This window comes from Adiantum capillus-veneris, chromosome 12 (genome assembly GCF_014529385.1).
Source record: "Adiantum capillus-veneris isolate H3 chromosome 12, ASM1452938v2, whole genome shotgun sequence".
NCBI lineage: Eukaryota > Viridiplantae > Streptophyta > Polypodiopsida > Polypodiales > Pteridaceae > Adiantum > Adiantum capillus-veneris.
This window is the reverse complement of record NC_140942.1, coordinates 130,271,217-130,298,283: the sequence shown is the minus strand read 5'-3', so window position 1 is coordinate 130,298,283 and position 27,067 is coordinate 130,271,217. Positions and strand designations below refer to the sequence as shown.

Sequence of the window (27,067 nt, the reverse complement as noted above, 5' to 3'; positions counted from 1 at the left end):
TGCATGAGGCTACGCCTCTCGAGGAAGTGAAGGAGATTTTACTCCTCAGCCAGGGGTGATGCTACCTGGAACAATTTTATTGTGCTACATTGATTAGCCCAACAAATAATGATTTTTGTTTGCAGGTTGATTCCAGGTGGACTTTGCGTATAGGGGCTCGTTCCCACGGCCAACCTCTTTTTCCTCAATTGAGTTCTCTCCTTCAAATGATTATCCCTCCACTAGGAGGTCTTGAGTTCAAAATTTGTTGAGGGATTGAACCTTTTGAACTCATTGAAGGATATGAAGGCTTTTCTTGAGGTTAAGGGTTTCATTTCAAGCTCGGATATAACTTTGAGGTCTCTCGGAACCCCCTTTTTTTCAGCCCTTGAAAATTTCTCTTCTTGTCTTCTTTCCTGAGCCGATTCCGAGGGCCTAAAAAGTTTGCTAATGTCAAATATTAATCTCTCCTCTTACTCTCTTGACCACCTTTTCTTAACTTCGCTACAATAAGGTCTTCTCAAACCACTTCTGAGAGCTTCTAAATTTGTCGAACTCGCTTCTTCTTAATTGACCTCTACTTCCTCCTCCTCACATGCTTGATGAATTAGCAAAAAATAGACATGGAAAATAGTCATACCTTTGTTTTTCTCTTGATGCTCGTCAATCCAACTCAACCAAGGCTCTAGTTTTGCATCCTTTAATCTCGTCAATAGAATTTTTATTAGCAAAATCAAATTTACCTTAGCCTTCTTAACATCAGCTTCCTCTTTTTCAAGATCGAGCCTTCTTGTTCGCACAATTACCGATCAAATTAAACACTTTTCTCTGTTTCAAGCCAATTTTGTCCATCAATAAGCAAAATTGGATGGTCAATTTGCCGATTAATCGCCGTCAATTAAGCTTTAATTTGCGAAGTTGATGCTATAGATTTGCAAATTTCTCCTTAAAAATTCAAATCAATTGCCCATTTCCCTCGAACCAAATGCTCAGATACCATTGTTGGGAGCAAGGGTGGGCTTGCACCCTCGGCCATGAAATTTAACCATAGGGAAAAGAGAGAGATAGAAGGGTTGATGTTGACATAGAAAGAAGGGATGGAGATGTTGACATACCTACACATAATAGTACACAAAGAAGCATAGGAGACAAACTCTTACACGAGAAGGTGACAAAGAGAAACTCCATAGCCCAAGACATAGGTTAAGGGAGGAGAAAGGGAAAATTCAGAGCATATACACAAGAATGGCCTAAAGATTGTAGCCCCAAACTCCACGGCACCTCTTTTGGAGTTTGGTATTTAATATTTGATATTGCAATATGTGCTATGTTCTCTCTTTTTTTTGTAGGTCATTGAAGGCGACCATCATCTTTGAGGTAGAACCGCCTTGTTTTTTATACCAAATATAATGTCCATAATTTTTTGTTTCTCTCTCTCTCTCTCTCTCTCTAAACTAACCATGCTTTGGAAATTTTTGTGTATGCAGGAATCATGGACCCATCTCAACATTCAGAAAGACAAAAGGACATGGATGACAATGCATCCCAAAATGTATTCTCCCAACCCTCTTACTACTCCCTTCACACCGCTCCCCTTCACGATGCCTCCGCATGGCTTAATGGCCATGCTAACTTCTCCATCACCCACCTCTCCTTTCTTATTCAAGCCCCCCCCCCCCCCCCCCCCCCCCCCCCCCCCCTTCCACCATGTGCTCCACCTTTGCGCCATAAGCCTATGCTCGAAGATGACGAAGACAAAATCCAAAAATCCAAGGGTCAATGGAAGGACATTTGGGTTGACCAGCTTATCCATGTAAGGGGGGGTATGCACAAGGAGTTCAACAATCCTCAAAAGCAGGGAATAAATCTATGGGTGAAAGTGGTTGCACACTTGGCCTCCACATACCAAGACTTCAATAAAGATAGCGAGGTGGCATGCCGCAAAAAGTGGCTCTATACTTGGCCAATATAGGCTGGATAAAGCACACAATGCTACATCTAGCAATGATGGAAAATACACATGTAAATGGTATGATGTGGTAGATGAGTACTATCATGATAGGGCCTCTGTGAAGTGTGTTAGCCATGTCTCCTCTACCATCCACAAAAATAATAAGATGAGTGAGGTATCAAGGAAGAAGACTCCAAAGACTTCAAATTAAAGTCGAGCCACTCTCACCACCAATGGCCAACGGTCTACTCCAAAGGTTGAGAATCATTGGTAGCACAAATGGCGGCCACTCATCGAGATTTACTTGACCACTTGAAAGATAATTCCAATTGGCAAGAGGTGCTTGAAAACATGCGCTTGGATTTGTCGGCTAGCTTTTGTAACACCATGGCAGGGTTCTTAAAGCATGCCAGTAATGACAACAATTAACGAGCTACTAACCAGTGAAGCCTATGGTTTTCAAAGCTTCTATGCTTTCATGTCTCTATTTTCTCATTTTTAAAGTTTCTCGTGACTTTGGATAACTTTATTTTTTTTTAAAAGTGAGCATATTGTGTACCTGCGATGTTTTCTTCTCATTGACTATGTTACATTGCTTGTGTAAACTTCAAGTTACAAGAACAGTGTCCTAGAGAGATGATGCTTCATTGTGCTTGGCTATGCTCTTCAAACGATTGCAATTAAATTGCTAAAGATGTCCCCAACCAAGATGATGCGGCCTTTTTGCAAACACGGTTGCATTTAGTCCAATGTATGGGCCGATCGGTCAACAAGCAACATTGGGTAGAAGACGAGGTCATGAGCATAGGAAAGCTTGGGCTTATGCTTTGCCCCAATTTTTTTTTGAAGATTTTCTTATAAAGTCCTACTCAGATAGCATGTTCAAGCGACGCCTTCGAGTCAACAAGGACACCTTTCGTTACATTTGTGGAAAGGTGGCCCCTTTCATGTCAAAGCGCGTCACTAACATGCACAAAACCATCAGCGTTGTGGCGATTGCTATGCTCAAATTAGCTTTTGGTACACAGTTGGAGGTCTTGGGTGACTTGAATGGGTGTGCAAAGAACACAACATGTGGCATAGTTCTTGATTTTTGCAAGGCCATCATGAAATCAAGTCTAAGAGATGACTACATTCGTTGGCCTTCTCCATCCACTTTGAGAAGCTGGCTAGTGAATTTGAAGCCCTTCGAGGAATACCCTATGTTGTTGGTGCTATTGATGGTTCACATATTTCAATCATTGCACCAAAGGAGAACCATGTGGATTACTTCAATCAAAAAGGCTTTCATTCAGTTTTTTTGCAGCGTATGGAACTATGATGTAGGATGGGCAGGGTCAATCCATGACTCCTTCAACTTCACACGTGGTGAGTTGGGTCAGAAATGTGGGTCAGAAATGTGCTAGAGGTGAGCTTGGGAATTATTGTTTGGTGGGTAATTGTGCTTATGCAGCTTGACCATTTATGTCGGTGCCCTTCAAAGGGTGCAAGGAAGGCTTATCGCGCAAGAAGGTTCATTGGAATTTCATACAATCTAGCACAAGAATGCCAGTGGAGCGAGCATTTGGCATGCTAAAGACAAGCTTTCGCGTCTTGTCAAAGAGATGTGACATTTGATATGGAATCAGTATGTGAGGCTGAATCTAGTCTACTGGTTGGAAATTCACTCGAAGAAAGCCAAAGAACGACAGCAAGCTCTATGGTGGAAATTCAAGCTCTTGGTTCCACAAGGACGGAGGATGCAATTGAGCGTGCTCAAAGAGGCGATGTGACGGAGGTGTTCAAGGAGGAGTGGCAAATGACCTTGGTTCAGGTGCTTAATCGTCACAACAATCTTGCAAGATCTATGTATCAAGAATATGCTAAAAACAAAGTACAACAAGTCTTTGGTGATGCTGTGTCCAATGAGTCATCGTCATCAACTTCCACTTGAGCTCTTATAATAAGGGTTGGAATTTACACCATGGTTTTTATGTTTGTAATTTCGAATCAATTTATCAATCTGTCTTTTTTGTGTTTTGCTATGTATTCAAGTATAATCAAACTTAATTGTTTTTTATAATTGAAAAATTAATACTGCCTTTTGCTAATAGACTCGAAGCTATTGTGTAAACATTCGCCAAGCTAGATCTCTTCCGTCGCGTTCGTGGGTTGCTTCCGCCAGGCTCGTGTGAACAAAAGGCCGACGAAAGTTCCCATTGTGTGAACCCAGCCTATGTATTGGAGGCTGGAACTCGTCTCCCTTCTCTCCTGCAAAAGCTTAATCAGCTGAAGCTGGTGAACGGGGACAATGAGGGCCCCGAAGAGATCGCTGCCCATTTGCCTGCGTCCTGTGCTACTGGCTTCCACCTTTGTAACGCTGCTGGCTCTCGCCCTCTTTGTGATCCAGCTGCAATTATCCCCCCGAGGTTCCATCTGACTTTGTCTATCTTGCTCACCAGAGCTGCCTGTCTGCTTACACACATAATATTACAGATCTCAGAAGGCTGGCTTTGAGAGCAGATTACGCCACAATCCGAAGCTTTCATGGTCACCTCCAGCAGTGTGTGGTATCTCTCTCTCTCTCTCTCTCTCTCTCTCTCTCTCTCTCTCTCTCTCTCTCTATACATGCATTACAATTCAGTTGGAGATCCTTTCTTGAAGCACATACTCGGTGTCTTTTACATGTTGAGGCAGACGATTTATGCACGTACCTTTGAAGCGTTTTTGTCTGCTAGGTTGCCCGTCATGAAGAAGAATTGATACAAAGGGCCTGTTTAGGGGCTTGTTACATTGGTACACTCTGCCTCCACCTCCGTAGATTGTGATGCCTTCACCTATATAACGATGGGATACATGCAAGTGCATCTTTCCAAAAGGTGACTTGTTGTATACAATGATTTGGAGCTGTCTTTACCTATATAACGAAGAGATGCATGCAAGAGCATCTTCCCAAAAGGTGACTTGTTGTATACAATGATTTGGAGCTACTTGAGAATTCATGCTGCCTTCTTTCCTGAACCTTACATATACAACTATTCTTGAAGCCTCAACACTCCCTTTTGCATGTTGTTAATCAGTTTCTCAAGAGACGGATTCCTTCAGCAACAATGCGATGGAGATGCTGCTTGCGTACCATAGTTGCTTTAGCTAATGAGCTCCTCTTTCTTCATCATTAGTCATGCTTGATAATATGTTCAAAGGAGTGAAGATCAAAGCATGTCAAGGAACGCTTTCAAGCTATTATTGCAAAGAAGTTGACATTGAGAGTGGTTTTCTAAATCAAATTTTAGACCCCTATCAAGTTTCCCGCATCCTCCTTATTGCCATGGAAGGCGACAGAAATCTGCTAGTGTCTTGGTATGGCACCTCTGGGGATAGCTGGGTCCAATCCGGGGCAACCATTGCGGGAGTTTGCAAGCATGGTGAGCCTACATTTGTAGCCACATCTGTTGTAGAAAGGAGGATTTGTCTAGAGCTTCCAACATTCGGCAATTTTTTAGAAGCCCCAAGAGAGTTACTTGGCAGTTTCTAGACACACTATACAAAGAACTTTCCACCTTTTGTACCTTAGTCTAAATGTTTATAACAAGTATTTTTCCCTATAAAGGGAGACGTCTTGGATCAAATGAGCCAGCACTAGATCTAGCCCCAATGTATTTGCATCCCCTTGTGTTTTTGCTCCCAGATCGCAGATCAGCTTTAGCGCTTGCAACTCAACCTAGCGTTTTCAGTTTTTGGTGACTTCTCCCTTGTTGGAACGCCACATATCTGTCAACCCTCATCTCTCCGTTTGCAGCCGAGTACTTTGGCAGCCCATTGAGTCTCTTCTCGGCCATTCCCTCGCCACATCCAGTTCTCCCATTGCTGTCCATCATCGGCATCATCATCGTCTACGTTTTCAACCCTGCTGTACGCGACAGAAAGTGCAGCCAAATCTGCGTTCAGCCCTTGTTTCCTCACATGGGGAGCGTAAATCAGTCCCAGATCTACCCCTGGGTGGCCATCAACAACCCCTCATCGAGACGAATCCAAAGGTGCATCAAATCAGCCCCGGAAGTGCTTTATTTTGAAGAGTTACCGTGGCGACATTCCCCATTCAAGTCAGAAGAGTCTGCGTTGAGGTATTGCATGTGTGTACATTCCATTTACGCAATCAAAAGCAAATACCACATCAGCAATGGTGTGGGGTCCTTGAGAGGGTTGGTTGGGACCCCATCGACTCTCTCTCTCTCTCTCTCTCTCTCTCTCTCTCTCTCACGCGCACGCATCTGTTACCCTCCCGCCAGCCTTGCGTGTCTGTTGCTCTTCCCCCTTGCGCGTCTACTGTTCTTCGGTCAGCTGCGTTTTTTTGTTTCTGTTTCAGCAATCTCTAGGGCTTTAGGGTAAGGCAATAGGTCCCAAGGGGCTTGAGGGTGGGATCCCCCTTTGGCGGTAGCTCCCTAAAACACCACCCCCCCCCCCCCCCCCCCCCCCCCTCCTTCACATACACACCCACACTATGACAGGGACAAGAGGAAGTAGTCTTTTGCCGACATCCTGACACAACCAGATCACATTCCTCCACTGGTCACAAAACCAACAACATGGGAACCTTACTTGCTACAAGAAATGAAGAAGCTACAGGCTTAATCAATCTTGTCAAGCACGAGCTGCAGAAGGAGGAACACATAGCAGAGCTTCAAACAAAAGTACAAGAATTGACAACAAAGCAAACAACAATGGAAGAGCACCTACCAAAGATTGAAGAAGACAAATCTACAACTAAGGTAAACCAACAAAGCTTTTCCGAAGAAGTTTTGTTTGTTATTAAAGAAAAGGAGAGAGTACAAAGCATAGAAAGACATCTGAATTGGAGGTCTTTCTGATGGATGGGACACACAAAGACATGAAGATGAACAAGATGAATTTGAATATACTGTAGAAATAGATGTACTGACTAAACGATTGTCTCGGGTGGTCCCCTTTATCGTGCTGGGAGAACCAATGCATGTGGAAGTAAAAGGAAAACATGCAAAGGTCTTATACTATGATATGAAAGAAAAGATAGCAGTTATGAAGCAGACAAGGTCCTTAAAAGGTGCATCAGTTTGGATATCAGATGAGCTGACACCTACCCACCTAAAGAACGGATCAACAGAACTAGATAAAGTAAGAGAAGCAAGAAAGAAGGGAAAGCGGGCAATTTACAGAGGAGGAAAAGCCATCATTAGAGACTTTGTCGACAAATCACCTCCAGAACATGATACATGATGAGAGAAACATGGTTGTACATCTTTTTTCTTTTTATAGAAAGCATAGGTGATACATGTTTGTAACGCTAAGCTCATGACCATGGAGCTCCGAGCTACTGAGGTTGTTTTATTCTATTTTCCTTTTTGCTGAGCTGGAAAAGAGTGTAAAAGGTCTACTTTGATTTGTCCCATAGGTCAGATTTGGTCTTTAGTGGACGTTAATATCTCTCTCTCTCTCTCTCTCTCTCTCTCTCTCTCTTCAACAATATAAAAGAAATCATCTCTCGTGTTAAGTAGCACACGTTCAAGCAAGGAAAGAAGTAAAGATTTGTGGAAGTGTAAAGTCTAGATCTTGTCACCATTCCAATTCCGTTGCACCTAACATTGGTATCAAAGCTTCGAAGATTTTGCACTAATGCGTTGACTCTTAAAAAGTTTTTTTTCTCTCGTGTTTCGATTTTGTTTTGTAGCGCTTCAGTGATACTGCTCCCACTCTTGGAACAACAGGCTTGCCATAATGCGTGGGACCGTGTGCCTTGAACGTTGAAGAATAACAACCAATTATATACCGAGTGTTGCATGCGTGGTGCATCGGACGAGGGGGTAGATAGTATCCGAAGATAAGTTTGCGACCTTCCTTGAACCAAGAGCAAAAATCCTTGCATGGTCAAGACTTGTAATGGTAGGGAGACCTCCCCCAATTCAGAAGGCGAGCAAGTCCCCCCTTCGGATCCTCCAAGTAGTCCTCCCCTAGACCTCCATCCTTGCCACCCAATCATGTGGATTCCACGATGCGAATAATGATGGAGATGATGATGCGGTAAGAAGAGGCACGCTGACAAGATTGGGTGGAAGCAGCGAAGCGAGAGGAACGTCGATTGATAGCTCAAGCCAAGGCTCGTAGACGAGAGCGCGAGGCAAACGTGAAGGCTCGTAGGTAGGAGAGGACAACCATGTGTGATCTCATCACATCTTTGGCAGTTTGATTTGATACCCCATCCTTGGAGCCGGATGAAAAGCTTGCCAAGATCATCGCGGAGGCGACCAATGCTACAGGAACGACCAACGAACCAAATGAGAAGATCATGTTTAGTAAATATGACGATATGATGGATGCTATTGTCATTTATTCTTAGTTGCATTAATTTGCATCTTATTTTGTGGTTGTTGAAAAGTCTTAATAATAACAAAGTTCTCTTGGCTTCCATGCATCTCACAAATGATGCTATGACCTAGAAGGATTAATGGTGGAGAAGGACGCCCACAGGGCGGCCCATTCTGAGTCTCTCCTCATGCCCCCTGTCGAGTTTGGAGGAGTTCGAGGAGGATCTAAAGACTCGTTTCTTGCCTCCACAGTACTTGAAGCGATTAAAGGAGGATTTTTGAGCTTTGTCTCAACAAGGTAAACCTGTGATGTCATATGCTAATCGTGTATCCCAATCAGGTGGACAATTGAGGAAATCGGATGAGGAAAGGTTGGAGGCTTCTCTTTGGATTGGACCACTTTTCGATGATCCAAAGACATTACAAGAGGTGATACGCTTGGCTCAACTCCAAGAGGTGAAGCACAACAAGGGTAAGCTCAAGACAGCCTACGGTAACGGTAACTCTTCCTCTCATGACTCCTCTAAAGACAAATATAAGAATTCTAATGGGAATGGTAACAATAAAAAGAACTCTCCAAATTCTTCGTCTCCATCTACATATCAACAGACTTGGGCACTCCAAGCCGAGAATCTGTCACAACACACGTGAGCAAACTTAAAGAACTGAACAAAATTGAGAGAGAGATGACACGACACTTCTGCGCCTAGAAAAATTGTCACAAAATTATGACGTGGCATGACCAATTGCCAGGACCTAAAAGTTATAAGTTGTTCCAACTTGTAGGGTCCCATCAACGGGGCCCCGGGACAGCTAGAAGAATTAAAGAGAGAGAAAAGCGAAAAACGCGTTGACGTGGCAGCTGTACAGACCCTCCGCAAATTGCATTGGTTGTCTGTCGTGGCAGACTGTACGGACATCCGCGTTTTACGGCAGCTTTGCGAATTTCCGTTGTAACAAACTTGGACACCCCAAGTCAAGATCCTACCGCGACACAACAGAGATTCACTTCAATACAGTTCACAATTAACACTTGAGTAGATACGGCCCGGCGTAGTTCCGTGAGGTATTGGCCCCAAAGAGTGGCGCCCCTTTCGGTATTTTTTTTTTGTATTAATCTGTGTTCAAAGTACAAGAGAGTGGGTAGGTGCTCACGCTCAGACTCTGCGTCCAGATGCTTTGAGAAGTGAGGCCCTGCCCACTTATTTAAATGTACAAGGGATGCCCAAAAGCAGAGCCCCAAAATCTTTTAAAATCAAAAGCTTTTCAAATGTAAAAGCAATGTGCCCAAAAGCTGCCATAAATAAACAGCCAGCGTAATTTCAAGGACTCCGTACGCAGCCACGTCATCAGCAGTCAGTGCAAAAAGCGGATTTTCGTACAATTTGCCACGTCAGCCTGCCAACGTATTTTGCGCCGCATTGTCCAGGTTGCCACGTGTCTGCTGTCATGTTAGGTGCAGCGGAATGAATGTTTGCGCTTTGCTCAAGATGAGTGCTCCGAACTGTGCTCAAGGTTCCTTTTGTTCTTATGGAAGATAGAGCCTTCCGTTCTTAATGAGAGAATGCTATGATCACAAACAAAGTGAATGGACACCGTGCGTGCAAGTGTATGAGACTGAGAGATAGAGAGAGAAGAGAGATACGACACCAGAGACGTAAAACCCTCCTTCGAAGGCCCCACTCTCGTCGGCGAGAGTGGTCTACTATTGATTGCACAAAGTGGTACAATGATGATGCATGGAAAACTGATGCAACTTGGGACTATTTCGGTGATGACGACGGCCTAAGGGCTGAAATCTGCAATCTTCTAACTGCTGTCCACAAAACGCTATCTGCTGAAAATCTGGGGGTTGATTCGGGGCTGCTGAAAACGCTGATTTGGCTGCGTTTTCCGAGGCTGATTTTGCTTGTCAAAACTCTGATTGGTCTGCTGTTTTTGGGCTGAAAACGCTAGGTATCTGATCCTGAAAAACGCTGTGTAGCTGATGCAAAAACGCTAGGAAGACTGATGTCAAAAACGCTAGCAGTCTGGAACTTCTTCTGGCGATGGGATCTGGATGCAAAACGCTAGTGGCTGTGAGGCATGCTTGCGGTGGAGATCTGCTGGAAACAGAAACGCCAGGCTTGGTGATGCTTCCCCAAAACGCTAGGAGAGGGAAAATTGCCAAGGCTAGGAGTTCTTGATGGTTCTTGCTGAGAAGGTGCATGTTGAGCGGGGAGCTTCTGCTGCCTCTTTTGCCATTGAGTGCTAACTTGGGTTTGCTTATATACAAACTTAGCAAAATTGCCCTACCTACTTTTGTTGGAAAGTCACTTAAAAATAATAAGTGAAAAATGTCAAAAATAGGGAAAATAGGCTAAATGCAATGGAAAAATCCCCTAACTGATTCTAATGGATTTTGATGGGAATACTGATGATCATGTTGTGTGCAACCAGAGGATATGCATCTATACCAAGTGACTGGGCATGCACGGTCGACGAATAGACTCACAAAAGTGCTAGATCACTACTAAATCTAGACTGACTGGACTGACTGAACCGTGATCGTGCTGTAGCTTGTCCACAAACACATAGGGTTGGATGTGTCACGTGACATCCCCTCCTTTTCAAAGTGAGGTATTGGTACCGAACTGTATGGCGTCGAGGGAGATCGCCAATATCATCTGGATTCCTAGAAGGGACTCTTCGCCGGCCCACTCTGATGTGTGGGTCGTGCGGTACTTGAACTTCATAAAGGTCTGCAACGCTTGCTTCTTTGGGCTGCGCCGAAAGTGACAGTCTTCTGTGGCTCCTTCAATGCTTCAACTTCGTCTAGAGTCATGCTTCTTTCTTCTTCAAGAATCTCCATGGCTGAAAATTCCTGAAGGTTGAAACCACTTCCAACACAAAACCATGAACATACCTATTCCATGTAAAGTGAGTGGAAAAAATCTTGTCTTTGCTAAAGACTGTGTATGCAATGTAGATGAACATCATCAAACACATGCAAACAATGAGATTGAATCTTTCTCTTATGATCTAGAGCAATCAACTGTGGCAAAACACAATGGAAATGCCCACGCTTGGTGCTCATACTTTCATGTGCTTGTTCGGAAACTGTGCCAAGGAAGAGACATGGAATGTGACTTCCTGACATACATACTTTTCAGCTTTTCATGACAAATCCGTATACATTCGTGCTTATCCATGAGAGAAACGTGCTCAACATACAATATGTCATGCCTAGGAAAAGGGATCACATAAAGATGCTGACTAAAATATCGGAAACGATCACGAATGAAACATTTGAACAATGCGTGCGTATCAATCATGCGAACACATAATACTTCCTGAGGGTTCTTTGGACCTAGGCTCGAGAGCCAAGATCGATCCTTCGTGATTGATCGAATCTGCAACGAGGTTAGCTTCGCTAGAAAAAGCATCAACTAACACATCATCCTTGTGAACAATCACATCTTCCTGCAACTCATCATGCTTGTGAGAAATCACATCTTGATCATGCAAATCATCATGCTTGTCTTTATCATCCAAATCATCATGCTTATCATTGTTAATCAAATCATCATGTTGCTCATAATCATGCAAATCCTGTGTGTCATGCTTTGGAGAAAAAGAGACTGAGAGAGTCTCCTTCTCTTGAATCCTTTTAATCTTGTCCTGCATATTAGCAATGAGAGATGGAGAATGAACAATGTCCTCTCCATGAATGACAATGGGAGAATCACTTTTGGCATTGAGAGTGAAAGTGTTAGCCTCCCAATCAATGAGAGGGTTAGCATCACGAAACCATCGAATGCCTAAAATCATATCACATCGTGAGATAGGAGAGACAACAAATCTTCTAGTGAAGGCAGCTTTTTGAATTGCAAACAACACATCAAGGCACTCCTCCGTGATGAGAGCGTCTATATCGGGAAGAAAACTAGAGACCTCGATAGGAGATCTCTGACTAACTTTGAGGCGGACTCTCTCAACAAGAGAGGGACTGATCACATCATGCATACTACCTGGGTCAAACAATATGACAAAACGCTGTCTCAATGTACGACCATAACATTTAACGAGAGAATCATCAATGGGAAGGTCATGAGAAACTTGGGGCACACTCGTGTTATCAACAATTGCATTGATAGAGGAAGTGGATTTTGTGGATTCTTTAGATTCATTCGATTCAAGCTTAGGACATGTTCGTTTTATGTGATCCTTAATGTGACAATGAAAACAACGACCTTCCTTAGAATAAGTGCTTTGCTCTTCCTACGTGATGTATCCTTCTACAATTCCTTGTGCTACCTTTTTTGTTAGGGAATAAAGGCCTAAGTGCCTTGTACTTATTAACTTATAAGTTAAAAGACTTATAAGTGAGGGGGCCCAAGTGTGAATGGCCCCCTAGTCACTTACTCATATACTCAAAGGTCAAGCCCAAAATAAAATAATCGTGACTTTCCCAGATTTCTACGAGCGTTCTCTCTCTCTCACGTTTTTTCTCTGCGTGTGCTTCTTCTGCGCCAATCTCCTCTTCTCCTTCACTCTCATTGCATAGAGTAGCAAGTGGGCTCTCTCTCCTGCTCCCCCCACACATGGTATCAGAGCTTTAGGGTTTCCAAGAGAGCCATTTTCGCAACACAGATCAGAATTCTGTTCTTGCTCGCTGCGGGAAGGATTTTCAACCGCTTTCGATCAACTCTGTCGCGAAGGGATCCTCTCACCGTGTAGAATCGACCTCCGGTGACAGTTTCCCCAAAATTAGGGTTTCAAAAACTGGCGAACAGCAGTCTATTTCTGCTGAAATTGACCAATTTCGGGGTCAATTTGATGCAATTTCATTAGGGCAAGTCCCACAGGTCAATCTTACAGGTGTTTCCACCAACGAGGTTCTGAAAATTCAGCAAAACAGGTGTTTACAGGTCTGATTTTTGCCCTAAAACAGGGAATTTCAGCAAGCAAATGATGTATACACCCTGTGGAAACCTTTGGTAAGGGTTTGGCAGTGAATGTACGCCGTTTTGGGGTGATTTCACGTGAAATTTGCTCGCTGTTTTTCTGTAACAGCAAGCTGTTTTTTGCCCGATTGCGCACATTTGGGCGTGTTTAGGTCGGCAAAACAGGGTTTCAGTGTTTGCAATCACTCAGAATGGCTTCTAGCAGTGAAAGTGGCAATTTGTTGCACATTCGCAAGCTTGAAGGTGCCCATAACTTTGCTATATGGAAGAAGCAATGTTATAATGTGATGTTGCAGAAGAAACAGGCGAAACCTATTAAGTTACAGGGTGTGAAACCGGTTGATATGGAGGTTGAAGAATGGGAAGAAGTGGACGAGTTGGCTCGCTCCACGATCATGCTTTCGGTGTCTGACAACTTACTCTTCAATGTAGAGAATGAGCAGACAGCATGGGGCATGTGGAAGCGTTTAGACGAGTTGTATGCACAGCAGAGTGCTGCCAGTAAAGTGTATTGGCTTAAGAAGCTTATGGATCTCCGCATGAAGGAGGGCACGCACATGTCAGTGCACCTCAATGAATTCAATTCTATTTTCAGCCAACTGACAGAGCTGAAATTCACGATTGATGAGGAGTTCAAAGCTACTTTTCTGCTATGCACATTGCCCGAGAGTTGGGATGTATTCCGGACAGCTCTTAGTAACTCAAGTGCGTCACTTAAGTATGCAGATGTAGAGAGTTCTCTCTTGATGGAAGAGATGAACAGGAAGAACACCACAGGTGGGTCTTCTAATGCATTGCACTTGAGAGGCAGGTCTCAACAGAGGGAGAAATCTGACAGTAAGGACAGGGCACGCAGCAAATCTCGTAGGAAAGATGTTGTGTGTCATCATTGTGGAAAGAAAGGGCATTATAAACGGGAATGCTATGAGTGGAAGAAAGAGAAGAACAAGGGTGCTGAAACTGATGCAAAGGACAAGGGAAATGCCAAGAAGAGCACTGTGTTGATTGAGGAAATCAATGTTGCTAGTAGTTGTGACAGTGACAGTAGCACTGATGTACTCAATGCCTCTTCTGTGGATGCACATACCCTTGCTATGGGTTCTGATGTGGGCATGCATACTTGGATTCTTGATTCAGGTGCCTCCTTTCATGTAACACCTCATAGGGATTGGTTTACACAGTACTCAGGTGAGGTGCAGGGCACTGTTTATTTGGGAGACAACTATGCATGTGACATTGCAGGTATTGGCAGTGTCCAGTTTTCCTTTGCTGATGGTATGACTTTTGTTTTGCACAAAGTGCGCCATGTGCCACAACTCAAGAAGAGTTTGATTAGTACAGGGCAGCTAGATGATACAGGCTATCACACCACTTTTGGTGATAGCAAGTGGAAAATTTGTAAAGGGGCCCGGATTGTAGCCAAGGGTTGTAAATCGGACACTTTGTATCCTTTGCATGTATCTAGTGTGCGTGACCATGTTGTCGCCGTAACCGAGCAGCCAAGTGTTTCTTTGTGGCATGGCCGGTTGGGACACATGAGTAAAAGAGGAATGGAAACTCTGTCTCATTGTGGTTATTTGCCGTGTTTGAGGTATGCTGATTTTTCTCATTGTGAGCACTGTATTTATGGTAAGCACAGTCAAACACCGCACAAAAGGTCTCTTTCTTTGAAGTCTGACAGGTTAGACTTAGTGCATTCCGATGTATGTGAAATGCCACAGTTGTCCTTAGGGGGAAAGAAATATTTTGTCTCGTTTATCGATGATGCTACACGTAAGGTGTGGGTGTATCCAATACGTGCTAAAAGCGATGTTTTGGATACTTTCAAGAAGTTTCTTGCGTTTGTTGAGAATCAAACTGACAAGAAGCTTAGGTCTTTGCGCTCAGACAATGGGGGGGAGTATGTATCAAAAGCATTTATTGACTTTTGTGCTACTAAAGGTATTAAAAGAGAGCTCACGGCTCCTTTTAATCCCTCTCAGAATGGAGTTGCAGAGAGGTTGAACCGGACTATCCAAGAGAAAGTTCGGAGTATGCTGTCACATGCTGCATTACCTCATGGTTTTTGGGCAGAAGCTGTGCAAACAGCTATTCACTTGATTAATCGCTCACCTAGCAAGGCTTTGGGTGGAAAGGTGCCTGAGGAGGTGTGGTCTGGCAAGCCACCCTCATATGCACATTTAAGAGTGTTTGGTTGTGAGCCTATGTTCACATCCGGAGTGAACTGCGCACCAAACTAGAACCAAAGTCTCATAAATGTATTTTCCTAGGATATGGTGAGGATGGTGAAATGGGGTATAGATTATGGGATCCCGCATTACGGAAAATCATACGCAGCAATGATGTCATCTTCAATGAGAATTGCATGCACAAACAGCCCACAAAGGTCGAGGAAGTGCGCCGGGTTGTTTTTCGTGAAGATGTTACATATGGACAGCCAAGAAGGCCCAACGTTCAGCAGCCTTTACATGCTGAAAATGGTGCTGAAAATCAGCCATTAGCTGCTGAAAATCAGCCCCAACAAGTTGCCATTGATGCACCACAGGTAGGGGAACAGGTTGATGCTCCTAGACCGCCCGTTGTTGCGATGCAACCGGCTGAACAGCCTGCTATTTTTGATGGTTTACAGGCTGAAAATCCACCTGTTATGGATCATTGGGTGCGTAGGTCTACTCGGGTGACAAGGCCCCCCGATAGATATGAACTGTCTTTGGACTATGTCATGCTTACTGATTGTGGTGAGCCGTCTTGCTATAAAGAGGCTATGCAACGGGAAGACAGTAAGAAATGGTTCAAAGCAATGGTTTCGGAAATGCAGTCTTTGGAGAAAAACCATACATGGGACTTGGTTGATTTGCCTAAAGGGCATAAGGCTCTGCCATGTAAATGGGTTTACAAGACCAAGGTCACATCTGATGCTTCTTCTAAGCACAAGGCACGTTTGGTTGCTAAAGGGTACAAGCAAAAGCATGGTGTGGATTTTGATGAGATTTTTTCTCCTGTTGTAAAGCTTGCCACATTACGTCTTGTTTTAGGCCTGGTTGCTTCTGAAGATATGGAGTTAAAGCAAATGGATGTCAAAACAGCGTTTTTGCATGGCGATTTTCTTGAGATGATCTATATGATGCAGCCAGAAGGTTTTGTGTCAAAGGGGCAAGAGAAGAAAGTATGTAGACTCTTGAAGAGCTTGTATGGTTTGAAACAGTCTCCCCGTGCATGGTATCACAAGTTTGATACATTCATGAGGTCTCAAGGATACAAAAGAAGTAATTCTGATCACTGTTTGTATATCAAAACGGCAAGTGATGGATCTCTTCTATTGCTAATTTTGTATGTTGATGACATGCTTATTGCGGGTAAAAATGTCACGGAGTTGGATGCATTACAACAAAGCTTAAAGAATCGCTTTGACATGAAGGATCTTGGTGATGCTAATCATATTTTGGGCATGCGTATCTCTCGAGATAGACCTAACAGGCGTCTGTATCTATCTCAACGAGATTATGTTAATAAGGTGCTACATCGTTTTCATATGGATGGGGGAAAGGCACTTGGTACTCCGCTGCCTCCATATGTAAAACTGACTGCACATGACTGCCCAAACACAGATGATATGCGGGCTGAAATGGCCAAGATCCCTTATGCATCAGCCGTTGGCAGTTTGATGTATGCTATGGTTGCTACACGTCCGGACATTGCATTTGCGGTGGGAGTGGTAAGCAGGTACATGAGCAATCCTGGCAAAAAGCATTGGGAAGCAGTGAAGTGTATCTTGAGATACTTAAAAGGCACTAAAGACTTGTGCATTTGTTTTGGGAAGAGTGAGACATCTGTGCATGGCTTTACAGATGCAGATTTTGCTGGACATCCAGATTGCAGGAAGTCTATCTCTGGATATGTGTTTACATTCACAGGAGGTGCAGTTTCTTGGATTTCTAGACTGCAAAAATGTGTTGCTTTGTCTACCACTGAAGCTGAGTATGTGGCTGCCACTGAGGCATGCAAAGAAGCTTTGTGGCTCATGCGTTTGGTAGAAGAGCTTGGCATTAAGTCACCGGTTCCTGTGCTACACTGTGATAGTCAGAGTGCTATTATGCTTGCAAGGAATCCTGTTTTTCATGCCAAGACAAAGCACATAGAGGTGAAGTATCATTTTATCAGAAGTGTGCTTGATGACAAGAGCATTACACTTGTCAAGGTGCACACAGATGACAACCCTGCAGATCTTTTGACCAAGAGTCTTCCAGCAGAGCGGTTTGCATATTGCCGACAGATGATGGGTGTTGGATGAGTAAGTGCATGATTCAGCTGATGTATCATAGTTAGTTGATTCTTTGATCTCCCAAGGTACATTGTCTTTAGGTGGGGAATATGTTAGGGAATAAAGGCTTAGTACTTATTATAACTTATAAGTTAAAAGACTTATAAGTGGGGGGGAGTGTGAATGGCCCCCTAGTCACTTACTCATATACTCAAAGGTCAAGCCCAAATAAAATAATCGTGACTTTCCCAGATTTCTATGAGCGTTCTCTCTCTCTCACGTTTTTTCTCTGCGTGTGCTTCTTCTGCGCCAATCTCCTCTTCTCCTTCACTCTCATTGCATAGAGTAGCAAGTGGGCTCTCTCTCCTGCTCCCCCACATTTTCATCTGGAGTAAGCTTAGGTTTAGCAATTGTGCTAGCCTTACCCTTATATTCATTGGAAGAATTCTTTTCTGAGAGACTGTTGAAAGATTGGTTAGAAGAGGTACCATTCTTACCGTTCTGAGGGTGCTGAGAAGTCTGCTAGGTACTTGTGGAAGTCTTGTTCTCCTTAGGCTTTCCCTTGTTGTGCTTCATCTCCTGTGCGAGAGCAATTGCTAGCGCCTTGTTGAGATCGATTGGATGGAGCACCTTGACATCGTACTTGATATACTCGTCCAATCCATAAAGGAATACCTCTTTGCGTTCATCATCCGACTTGCGTAATTGGGTACCTAGCTGCAAAACACGATTAGAAAAAGACATAACCGGCATACCATTTTGCTTGAGAGCGGGCCAATCGTCCTTCAATCGTGCGAGGTACTCAGGTGGCATAAACCGCGCCTTGAGCTTGTCTTGGAAATCAGCCCAATTGAAGGAAGGGGCGTGAATTGTCGGCTTCCTCTAGGTGTGCGGCTAACTGTGCCTCTTGCCATGCGTGGTACCAATTAATGGCATCACCGGCAAGTTACATAGCTACCGTCAAAACTTTGTTATTTTCTGTCTTCTTTGTTGTCGCAAAATAAGCATTAAATTGATGCAACCAAGAATGAATAACCGTAGCATCCATCTTACCATCATACTTACTGAAAGTCAACTTCTCTGTGACTGGATGGTTGGAATCCGCAATGTGGCTTGCGCCACTTGAGGAACTCCCACGATCTTTGGGTGGTTCAGACTTCGAGGCTAGTACTTGTCGAATGAATTATTGAGTGCGTAGCTCTCGTTGAGCCTCACGCCCGATCTCCAAGGCCACTCTTTGAGCTGTACGCTCGGCCTCAAAGGCCGCGCTTCCTGCTGCCTCTTCTACCTTTCTTTGTTCTTTTCTTTCTTTTCGTTTGTCGCGCTCGCGTTCTAAAGCAAGGCGATTTGCTTCTTGTTGTGCCAACGCAATTCGATTAGCTTCTTGTTGTTCATGTTTATGCGAGTGTCTTCTTGTTTGGCGATCATGTCCATCATTTGCTTGACCATTGCCTCCATAGGGTTTGGTACACTTGGTTGCGTAGATGGCGAAGGGGGAGGGTCGAAAAAATCTCGTGGTGGGGAAAATTCTTCGTCGCCTCTCTCATGCTCATCACCTGTATGTGAATTATCCATTCCGCTTCTGGTGACGACCATGCACTTTGATTTTTGGTCCTTAAGTCCACGAGGAACTTGGGTTCTTGAGGGTCTTGAGGTTCTTGAGGTTTTCTTTCGCTTGCAAACCGTGTTTGAGAAGGATCTTCTCTTCACTCGAGTTCTACTCCTTTCCGCGGGCGCATCCCTTGGCGGCCTTGCGCTCACACCAAGGTTGCTTTTTCCCACCTCACGTCGATTGGCCGGCCACTAAGTGCACGGTCCGCTCTCAATGAGTAAAAGGAGACACAAGGGGAGGCTGGACAAGCCCTTCTTTCTTGGGATTCCTGTCACTCTTCAAAAACAAGATTAGGAATCGACACGCCCAAGCGAACTTGGGTTCGTGCGACCACAACAAGCAAAAAAAATTCTTGTGATTCTTGTGGTTCTTTTCTTGAGTGATACAGAACACTGCCAAAGCTCTGATACCAATGTTAGGTGCAGCGGAATGATTGTTTGCGCTTTGCTCAAGATGAGTGCTCCGAACTGTGCTCAAGGTTCCTTTTGTTCTTATGGAAGATAGAGCCTTCCGTTCTTAATGAGAGAATGCTATGATCACAAACAAAGTGAATGGACACTGTACGTGCAAGTGTATGAGACTGAGAGATAGAGAGAGAAGAGAGATACGACACCAGAGACGTTGTAAAACCCTCCTTCGAAGGCCCCACTCTCGTCGGCGAGAGTGGTCTACTATTGATTGCACAAAGTGGTACAATGATGATGCATGGAAAATTGATGCAACTTGGGACTATGTCGGTGACGACGACGGCCTAAGGGCTGAAATCTGCAATCTTCTAACTGCTGTCCACAAAACGCTATCTGCTGAAAATCTGGGGGCTGATTCGGGGCTGCTGAAAACGCTGATTTGGCTGCGTTTTCTGAGGCTGAATTTGCTTGTCAAAACGCTGATTGGTCTGCTGTTTTTGGGCTGAAAACGCTAGGTATCTGATCCTGAAAAACGCTGTGTAGCTGATGCAAAAACGCTAGCAGTCTGGAACTTCTTCTGGCAATGGGATCTGGATGCAAAACGCTAGTGGCTGTGAGGCATGCTTGCGGTGGAGATCTGCTGGAAACAAAAACGCCAGGCTTGGTGATGCTTCCCCAAAAAGCTAGGAGAGGGAAAATCGCCAAGGCTAGGAGTTCTTGATGGTTCTTGCTGAGAAGGTGCTTGTTGAGCGGGGAGCTCGTGCTGCCTCTTTTGCCATTGAGTGCTAACTTGGGTTTGCTTATATAGAAACTTAGCAAAATTGCCCTACCTACTTTTGTTGGAAAGTCACTAAAAAATAATAATTAAAAAATGTCAAAAATAGGGAAAATAGGCTAAATGCACTGGAAAAATCCCCTAACTGATTCTAATGGATTTTGATGGGAATACTGATGATCATGCTGTGTGCAACTAGAGGATATGCATCTATACCAAGTGACTGGGCATGCACGGTCTACAAATAGACTCACAAAAGTGCCAGATCACTGCTAAATCTAGACTGACTGGACTGACTGAACCCTGATCGTGCTGTAGCTTGTCTACGGACACATAGGGTTGGATGTGTCACGTGACATGTCAGCGCATTTTTCGGGCAGGTTCTGAATCAGCAGGGTATGTGTTTATCCCGGGGTTAGCCACGTCACTGTTTGTGACATCCGCTTTTAGCGCTGGCTGCTAGCTTTTGGGGCCAAGTGCTTTTGAGTTTGAAGATTTTCATGTAACTGCTTTTGAGAGCCCTCAAGGCCTTTAAATTGAACCCCAGGCCACCCTCTGGCTCAGATTTGCTGACGAGCTTCAGAGCAGAGAGGACCCGCGGGCATTGTAACTTTGCTTAAGCATCAATTCAAAAATATATACTGACGGGGGCGCCAGTTTTTGGGGCCAATCTCTCTGGGCACGGAACTGCGTCGGGCCGTGTCGACTCAATTGAACTGTGATTAAAGTGAAGTATTTTAAGTGTTTCTCTCTTGTGTCCTGCCATATTCCTGACTTGGGGGTGCCCAAGTCTGTTACAGTGGTATCCGATTTCTCTTCTACGGAGAAATCCGATCCCTTTTTTTTCGCGACACGCATGTATTTAGGTGATGATTCTCGCAAGAATCAGACAAACCCACCAGACAACTCTAGAACGGGAGGCAGCACGGAAAATTCAAATGGAACAACAGATAAAGGGTACGGGCCACCTCGGCCTACGGAGTACCGACTAATGGAGATGCAACGTCAAAAACGTTTTGATGATTGCGCAAAGCATATGCTCCAGTTTTCAAAGGATCCCTAGTATGCCAAATTTTTGACATGGCACCCGATCGATAAAGTGCATTCTCGATGGCGTATAGCCATCAACTTTCCATTAAAGTCAGCCCTCAAGAAACCTCCTATCCCACGAATTTTTATTGAAGATGAACTCGATGACGTTGTCGAAAGATAAGTCAACCAACTTTTAGGGGCGAAGAAGCAACTGAAGAAACGCAACAAGGGAACATACTACCCTGTCTATTTGTGTCGTCAATCTTCTTGTGCGAATGCAAGAAAACAGAAGAAGCATGTACGCTTCAAGGGTTTGTCTAGTTCGTCCTCGTCTTCTTCTGACAGTTCGGATAGCTCTGCCTCTTTTGATTCGAGTGATGAAGACAGAAAGGGCAAGAAACGATGAAAGAATTAGAGATATGGAAAGAATATTGGTTTGCATGAGTGGATTGGGTTACTTGTTAGGTGCAGCGGAATGAATGTTTGCACTTTGCTCAAGATGAGTGCTCCGAAATGTGCTCAAGGTTCCTTTTGTTCGTATGGAAGGGAGAGCCTTTCGTTCTTAATGGAAAGTGCTATGATCACGAACAAAGTGAATGGACACTGTGCGTGCAAGTGTATGAGACTGAGAGATAGAGAGAGAAGAGAGATACGACACTAGAGACGTTGTAAACCCTCCTTCGAAGGCCCCACTCTCATCGGCGAGAGTGGTCTACTTATGATTGCACAATTTGGTACAAATGGTATGCATGAGACTGATGCAAGTCTAGGCTATGTCGACGATGACGACGGGGATGACGAAGTCGACTGTAACAGACTTGGACACTCCAAGTCAAGAATCAACCGCGACAGCACCAAATAACCACTTCTAAACAATTCACAGATCACAATAGATTTGCACTGGCCCGGCGAAGTTCCGTGCCTAGAGATATTGGCCCCAAAGACTGGCGCTCCTTTCGGTATTTCTTTTTGTATTAATCAATCATCAAAGTACAAGAGAGCGGTTAGGGTTTCACTCTCAGACTCTGCGTCCAGATGCCCTCACCACTAATTTAAAGATTACAAGGGATGCCCAAAAGCAGAGCCCCAAAAGCTTTTAAAATAAAAAGCATCAGTTCTCTCTCTCTCTTAGAGAGTCTTTTTCTCTTTTTTTATATAAAAAAAATAAAAATTCGCGTCGCTCATCATTTTAAAAAAAAAAAAAAAAAAAGCCTCCGCGATTTCTGGAAATTAGGGTTTCTGCTGTCCACCACGTCATCACTTTGTGACATACCTCCTCTTGAAAGCATTGTAATCGACCGCGATTACGCCTGCAAAACCGACAAAAGCCATAAACCGTCTTAGCAGACACTGACTGTTAGTACCTACGTACTAGGAACACACATCTAGCACATGTACAAAATCGACAGTCACATCACAGGACATCACCAGACATCACAGGACATCACATGACATTCAATATTCATTCGGATCTTAGACCATGATTTATCGGCAATGTAGCTAGCAATCACATCTAGGTCCAATCGGGACCTCATCGATGTCCAATTGACTAACCCCTATTGCAACCATGTCTATTCGAGATCAATCAGACCAAAATGTTGCAGTCATTTCGTCTATCAGTTCCTGCACTCAAGAAGTCAAGAACAAATCAGTATCATTATCAGGAATTCCATTTCATAAAGTCATCTAGCAGAATACTGTCAGCTCTCAGTATCCTTGAAGCTCAAAGAGACATCAGTGACTTAAGTATCAAAATCAAGGCATCTGTTGACAAAGGAGTGGAGTGACTCCCTCTTGTGCATCCCACTGCATCAGATCGTCGGCCAAGCTGAATTCTGGGTTCCGTTGGGAGTAGACTATGCTAAACCAAAACATCGAGGTAAAGTTTCACAATCCGAGGAGTATCTGCCAGGTCCTCCTCCTCCATCCACTTCGCATCAAATGCAGGAAAGTTCTTGAACTTAACCAAGAACCACCTTCGGACTTTACCTTTCTTCGTATCATTATGTGCCAAAATTTGTTCAGGAACAAGGATCTCCTCGTTTTCTTCCACTTCGGGTTGCTCATCAGGCTCCCCATCATCAGGCACATCACCCTTAACAGGGTTCAAGAGACTCACATGCAATGCATTATGAATCCTCCAAGTATTTGGCAATTTCAATCGGAAGGAGACATCATTTATCTTTTCAGTAATCTGGAAAGGTCCGTAGTATCACATACTAAGCTTTGGAAAAAGCCTCTCCTTTCCCTTTTCTTTTCTTAGGCGTGCCTTCTCAAAAGTAAGAGCACCCAATCATCCTCCTTCAGTTTCAAGTTGCGACGATGGCGATCCGCTGTCTTTTTCTGTCGTTCTTGAGACTCCTGCAAAGTCTCACGAACCTTGGCAAAAGCTGTATCCAAATCTCGCGAATAGTCATCCGCTTCCAATATCTAATCTTTCGTGCTCAGGAAGGATGGAACCTTCGCAGCACTTTCAACAATCTCACATGGCGTCTTCCCCGTCGAAGAGTGTATCGTGTTACTGTAGGCAAATTCCACCAAAGATAGGTTCTTTTCCCATTGAGTGTCTTTGATCCGAGATACAAGACTTCAATAAATCTAAATCATTGAATTGGCAATCTCAAATTGCCCGTCAGTCTGCAAGTGGAACGATGACGAGAACTGCAACCGCGTGCCAATGTTCTCCCAAATTGCCTTCCAAAACAAACTCATAAATCTGGGGTCTCTGTCTGAGACAATCGTCTCAGACGTGCCATGTAATCGGAAAATCATCGTGATCATTCTGTTTTGGGTATGGGTAAAGGTTGTAACAATCCCTGTGTCTTATGCCTGTCAAACTTGACCTTCTGGCATACCAAGAACTGCGCACAAACTCTTCCACATCCTTTTTGAGTCTCGACTTAAAGAAGTATCTCTCTACCCCCTTCATGGTGATAGCAATGCCGCGGTGACTTGTAAAAGGTGGACAGTGGCATTCAGTCATAACCTTTTCCCTCAACGGTTGTGTAACGCACACATAGTCTTTCTCATCAAGTAGCCTTCTCGAAGGAAGTATCGAGCTACTGGATCCCCATCCCGTAACCGTGTGAAAAATTCTGCAAAATCTGTAGTCTGTAGCATATTGATCGACCATATCCTCGAAGCTCCTATGATGTATCGCGGAAACAGCCAGAACCAACAATTTCCGAGACAAAGCATCTGCCACCACATTCTTCTGTCTCTGCATATGGACAATCTGGAAGTGGAACTGTGACAAGATGTTCGCCCACCGCATCTGCTTTTCCGAAAGCTGCTTCTTGACAAGAAGTAGCGCAAACTCTGATGGTCTGTAAAGATAGTAAAATCCGCTCCGAGTAGGTAATGCTGCCACTGAGTAAGAGCATGGATAACCGCCAAAAGCTCTTTCTCATAGATCTGTGCTGTCATCTCCGGCCTAGAGAACAAACGGCTCTCGTAAGCTATGACATGGCCTTCTTGCATCAAGACCGCACCCAGACTACGACCACAAGCATCACAATATACTTCAAATGACTTCTGCAAGTCCGACAAAGTCAAAATAGGTCCCGTAGTCAATTTCTCTTTCAATGTCCGAAAGGCAGTCACCTCTGTGGGTCCCCACGAAAAAGGTACTCCTTTCTGTGTCAAGGTATGCAAAGGGGAAGCAACCTCTGCAAACTTTCGTATGAACCGCCTGTAGTACGAACACAGTCCCAAGAAGCTTCTTACTTCATGGACATTCCTCAAATCGGGCCAATCACGGATAGTCTCTATCTTGGCCGGGTCCATTTGCACTCCTGTTGCTGACACAATGTGTCCCAAAAAGTGTATCTCTGGTAGGAAAAATTCACTTTTCTTTGCATTAATCACTAACGTGTGATCTCGTAATGCCTGAAAGACTTGAAGCAGATGATCTCTGTGTTCTGCCTCATTCTTGGAGAAAACAATATCGTCAAAGAAATTGCCAACAAATAGCCTATACTCTTGAAAAATCCCCGGTTAAATGTCGCAGGAGCATTGGTTTTAAGCCAAAAGGCATCACCAAAAACTCAAATAACCCAAAAGTCGTCCGAAAAGCTGTCTTATAGACATCTCTTGGCGGTATCCTGATCTGATGATATCCACTCTTCAAGTCAATCCTGCTAAAGCACGAGGATCCCTGTAACCTGTCAAGTATATCATCGATCCTAGGAATCGGAAATTTTTTCTTGATGGTGATTTTGTTGAGAGCGCTATAATCGATGCACATTCTCCAAGATCTATCTTTCTTCAAAACCAACAACATTGGAGAGCAATACGGTGAAGTACTAGGCTGGACAAGACCCTTTTCCAAGAGGTCTTTCACTGGGTTCATAATCTTTTCATTCTGTACTCGGCTCACACGATAAGGTGGCCGATTCGGTGGTGTGCTTCTAGGTATCAGATCAATGGTTTGATCTTCAGGCCCTCTGAAAAGCAATCGGCATGAGTGTGGAGAAAAATCTTGGCGTTCTTTTGATTAGATCAAAACATATTCAACCTTTATCCAGCGTTCAGTTCTCTCCCAAAAGAATGAGTAAGAAACTGAAGTTCATCAAGTACAATCTCTAAGCCCTTCATTTATCAAAGTCGCTTTCTCGGCCCGATAGTCAACCACGGCGTAGTTCTTGTGGTACCAAGGGATCCTGAGTAGAACGTCACTCGCGTGCCCTGAACACCCCTGTCATTGCAAACGAAGTTTGCCAATGCTCGGTGTAATGGCAACATCCCATCCGGGTGCCAGTCGAACTACCTCCGCCTGTGGCGTCAATCTGTCGGGCGTAATTCCAAATCGAGCCGCCAATTCCAAGTGAAAAGAAGTTGGCCTTGGCTCCTTCAAAAGAGCTTCCTGATCCTTCACTTTGCCCCAAAAGCAGCAAAGTTTGTACTTTCATTCATTAGATTCGGTGCAGGTCCCACGCCATGTGGTACCAGTTCTGCTTTTCTATCTGCCTTTTCTGCCACATTCCTCAGCTGCTCTCGAACTCTCAGACGTGTCGTCGTCTTTATCATTCTTTTCTTTCTGTGCCTTGTTAGGGCACTTCGCGGAGATATGTCCTTGTTCCCCGCATCCAAAGCACTTCCCCTCTCTGATGAAGCGAGCTCTCTCCTCAAGAGTAAGCTTGGGTCGTGTATCATTTTTCTGTGGGTTGCTCCTTTTCTTTCTACTTTCATTCCCAGAAGTTTGTTCGGCTCGTTGTGTCATGGCCTCATCTGTGGGGTAGGTCAAACTGCCAGAGTGAATGGCAAAGCCCCGCTTCGCATGACTCATCAACTCCTAAATAGAAGCTGATTTGTATTCCAAGCAGTGATCTCGGATCTCTATAGGTAGACCCAAGGTAAACCGCTCAATCTGTTCTCTGAACGAGATCTTCTTGAATGAAGAGGCGGGTAGAAAAGAGTTCCAGAATCTTTCACAGTAAGAATTCACTGTATCGCTCTTGGTTATCCGGAGATGGTTCCAAGCAGCTCGTATATTTCGCTCAAACTCTTGAGTCAACCAAGAAGAAATAAAAAGCCTCTTGAATTTCAGCCATGTAATTGGCACAGTCTTGCTTAATAGAAGCGTGGACCACCAAGTGCGAGCATTCCCCTTAAAATAAGAGGCAGCTCTCCGAATCTTGGAGTGCTCTGAATAGCGTCCTCCCGTGAAAACGATGTCAAACTGCTGTATAAAAGACAAAGCCTTCGAAGCATCTGAGTATCGTGAAAAAAGTATCAAACTTGATCGAGTGCCACCTTCCTTAAACTTTCGGACTTTCTAGCTTTTAT

General features: G+C 44.2%; 1 protein-coding gene across 2 annotated transcripts in view; it reads left to right on the top strand.

Annotated features, from left to right (window-relative positions):
* The first annotated feature begins 4,106 nt into the window (after nucleotides 1–4,106).
* MGP2 (MALE GAMETOPHYTE DEFECTIVE 2) overlaps nucleotides 4,107–27,067 on the top strand; it is a 99,432-nt gene continuing 76,471 nt past the window's right edge. For both annotated transcript variants that reach the window (XR_015189879.1, XM_086525726.1), the window contains exons 1-2: nucleotides 4,107–4,338; nucleotides 4,406–4,479. Coding sequence is in view for 1 of the 2 variants with exons in the window: in XM_086525726.1 (XP_086381852.1) it covers nucleotides 4,221–4,338; nucleotides 4,406–4,479 (192 nt within the window). In the remaining variant the exon portion in view is untranslated. The remainder of the gene's footprint in view (nucleotides 4,339–4,405; nucleotides 4,480–27,067) is intronic.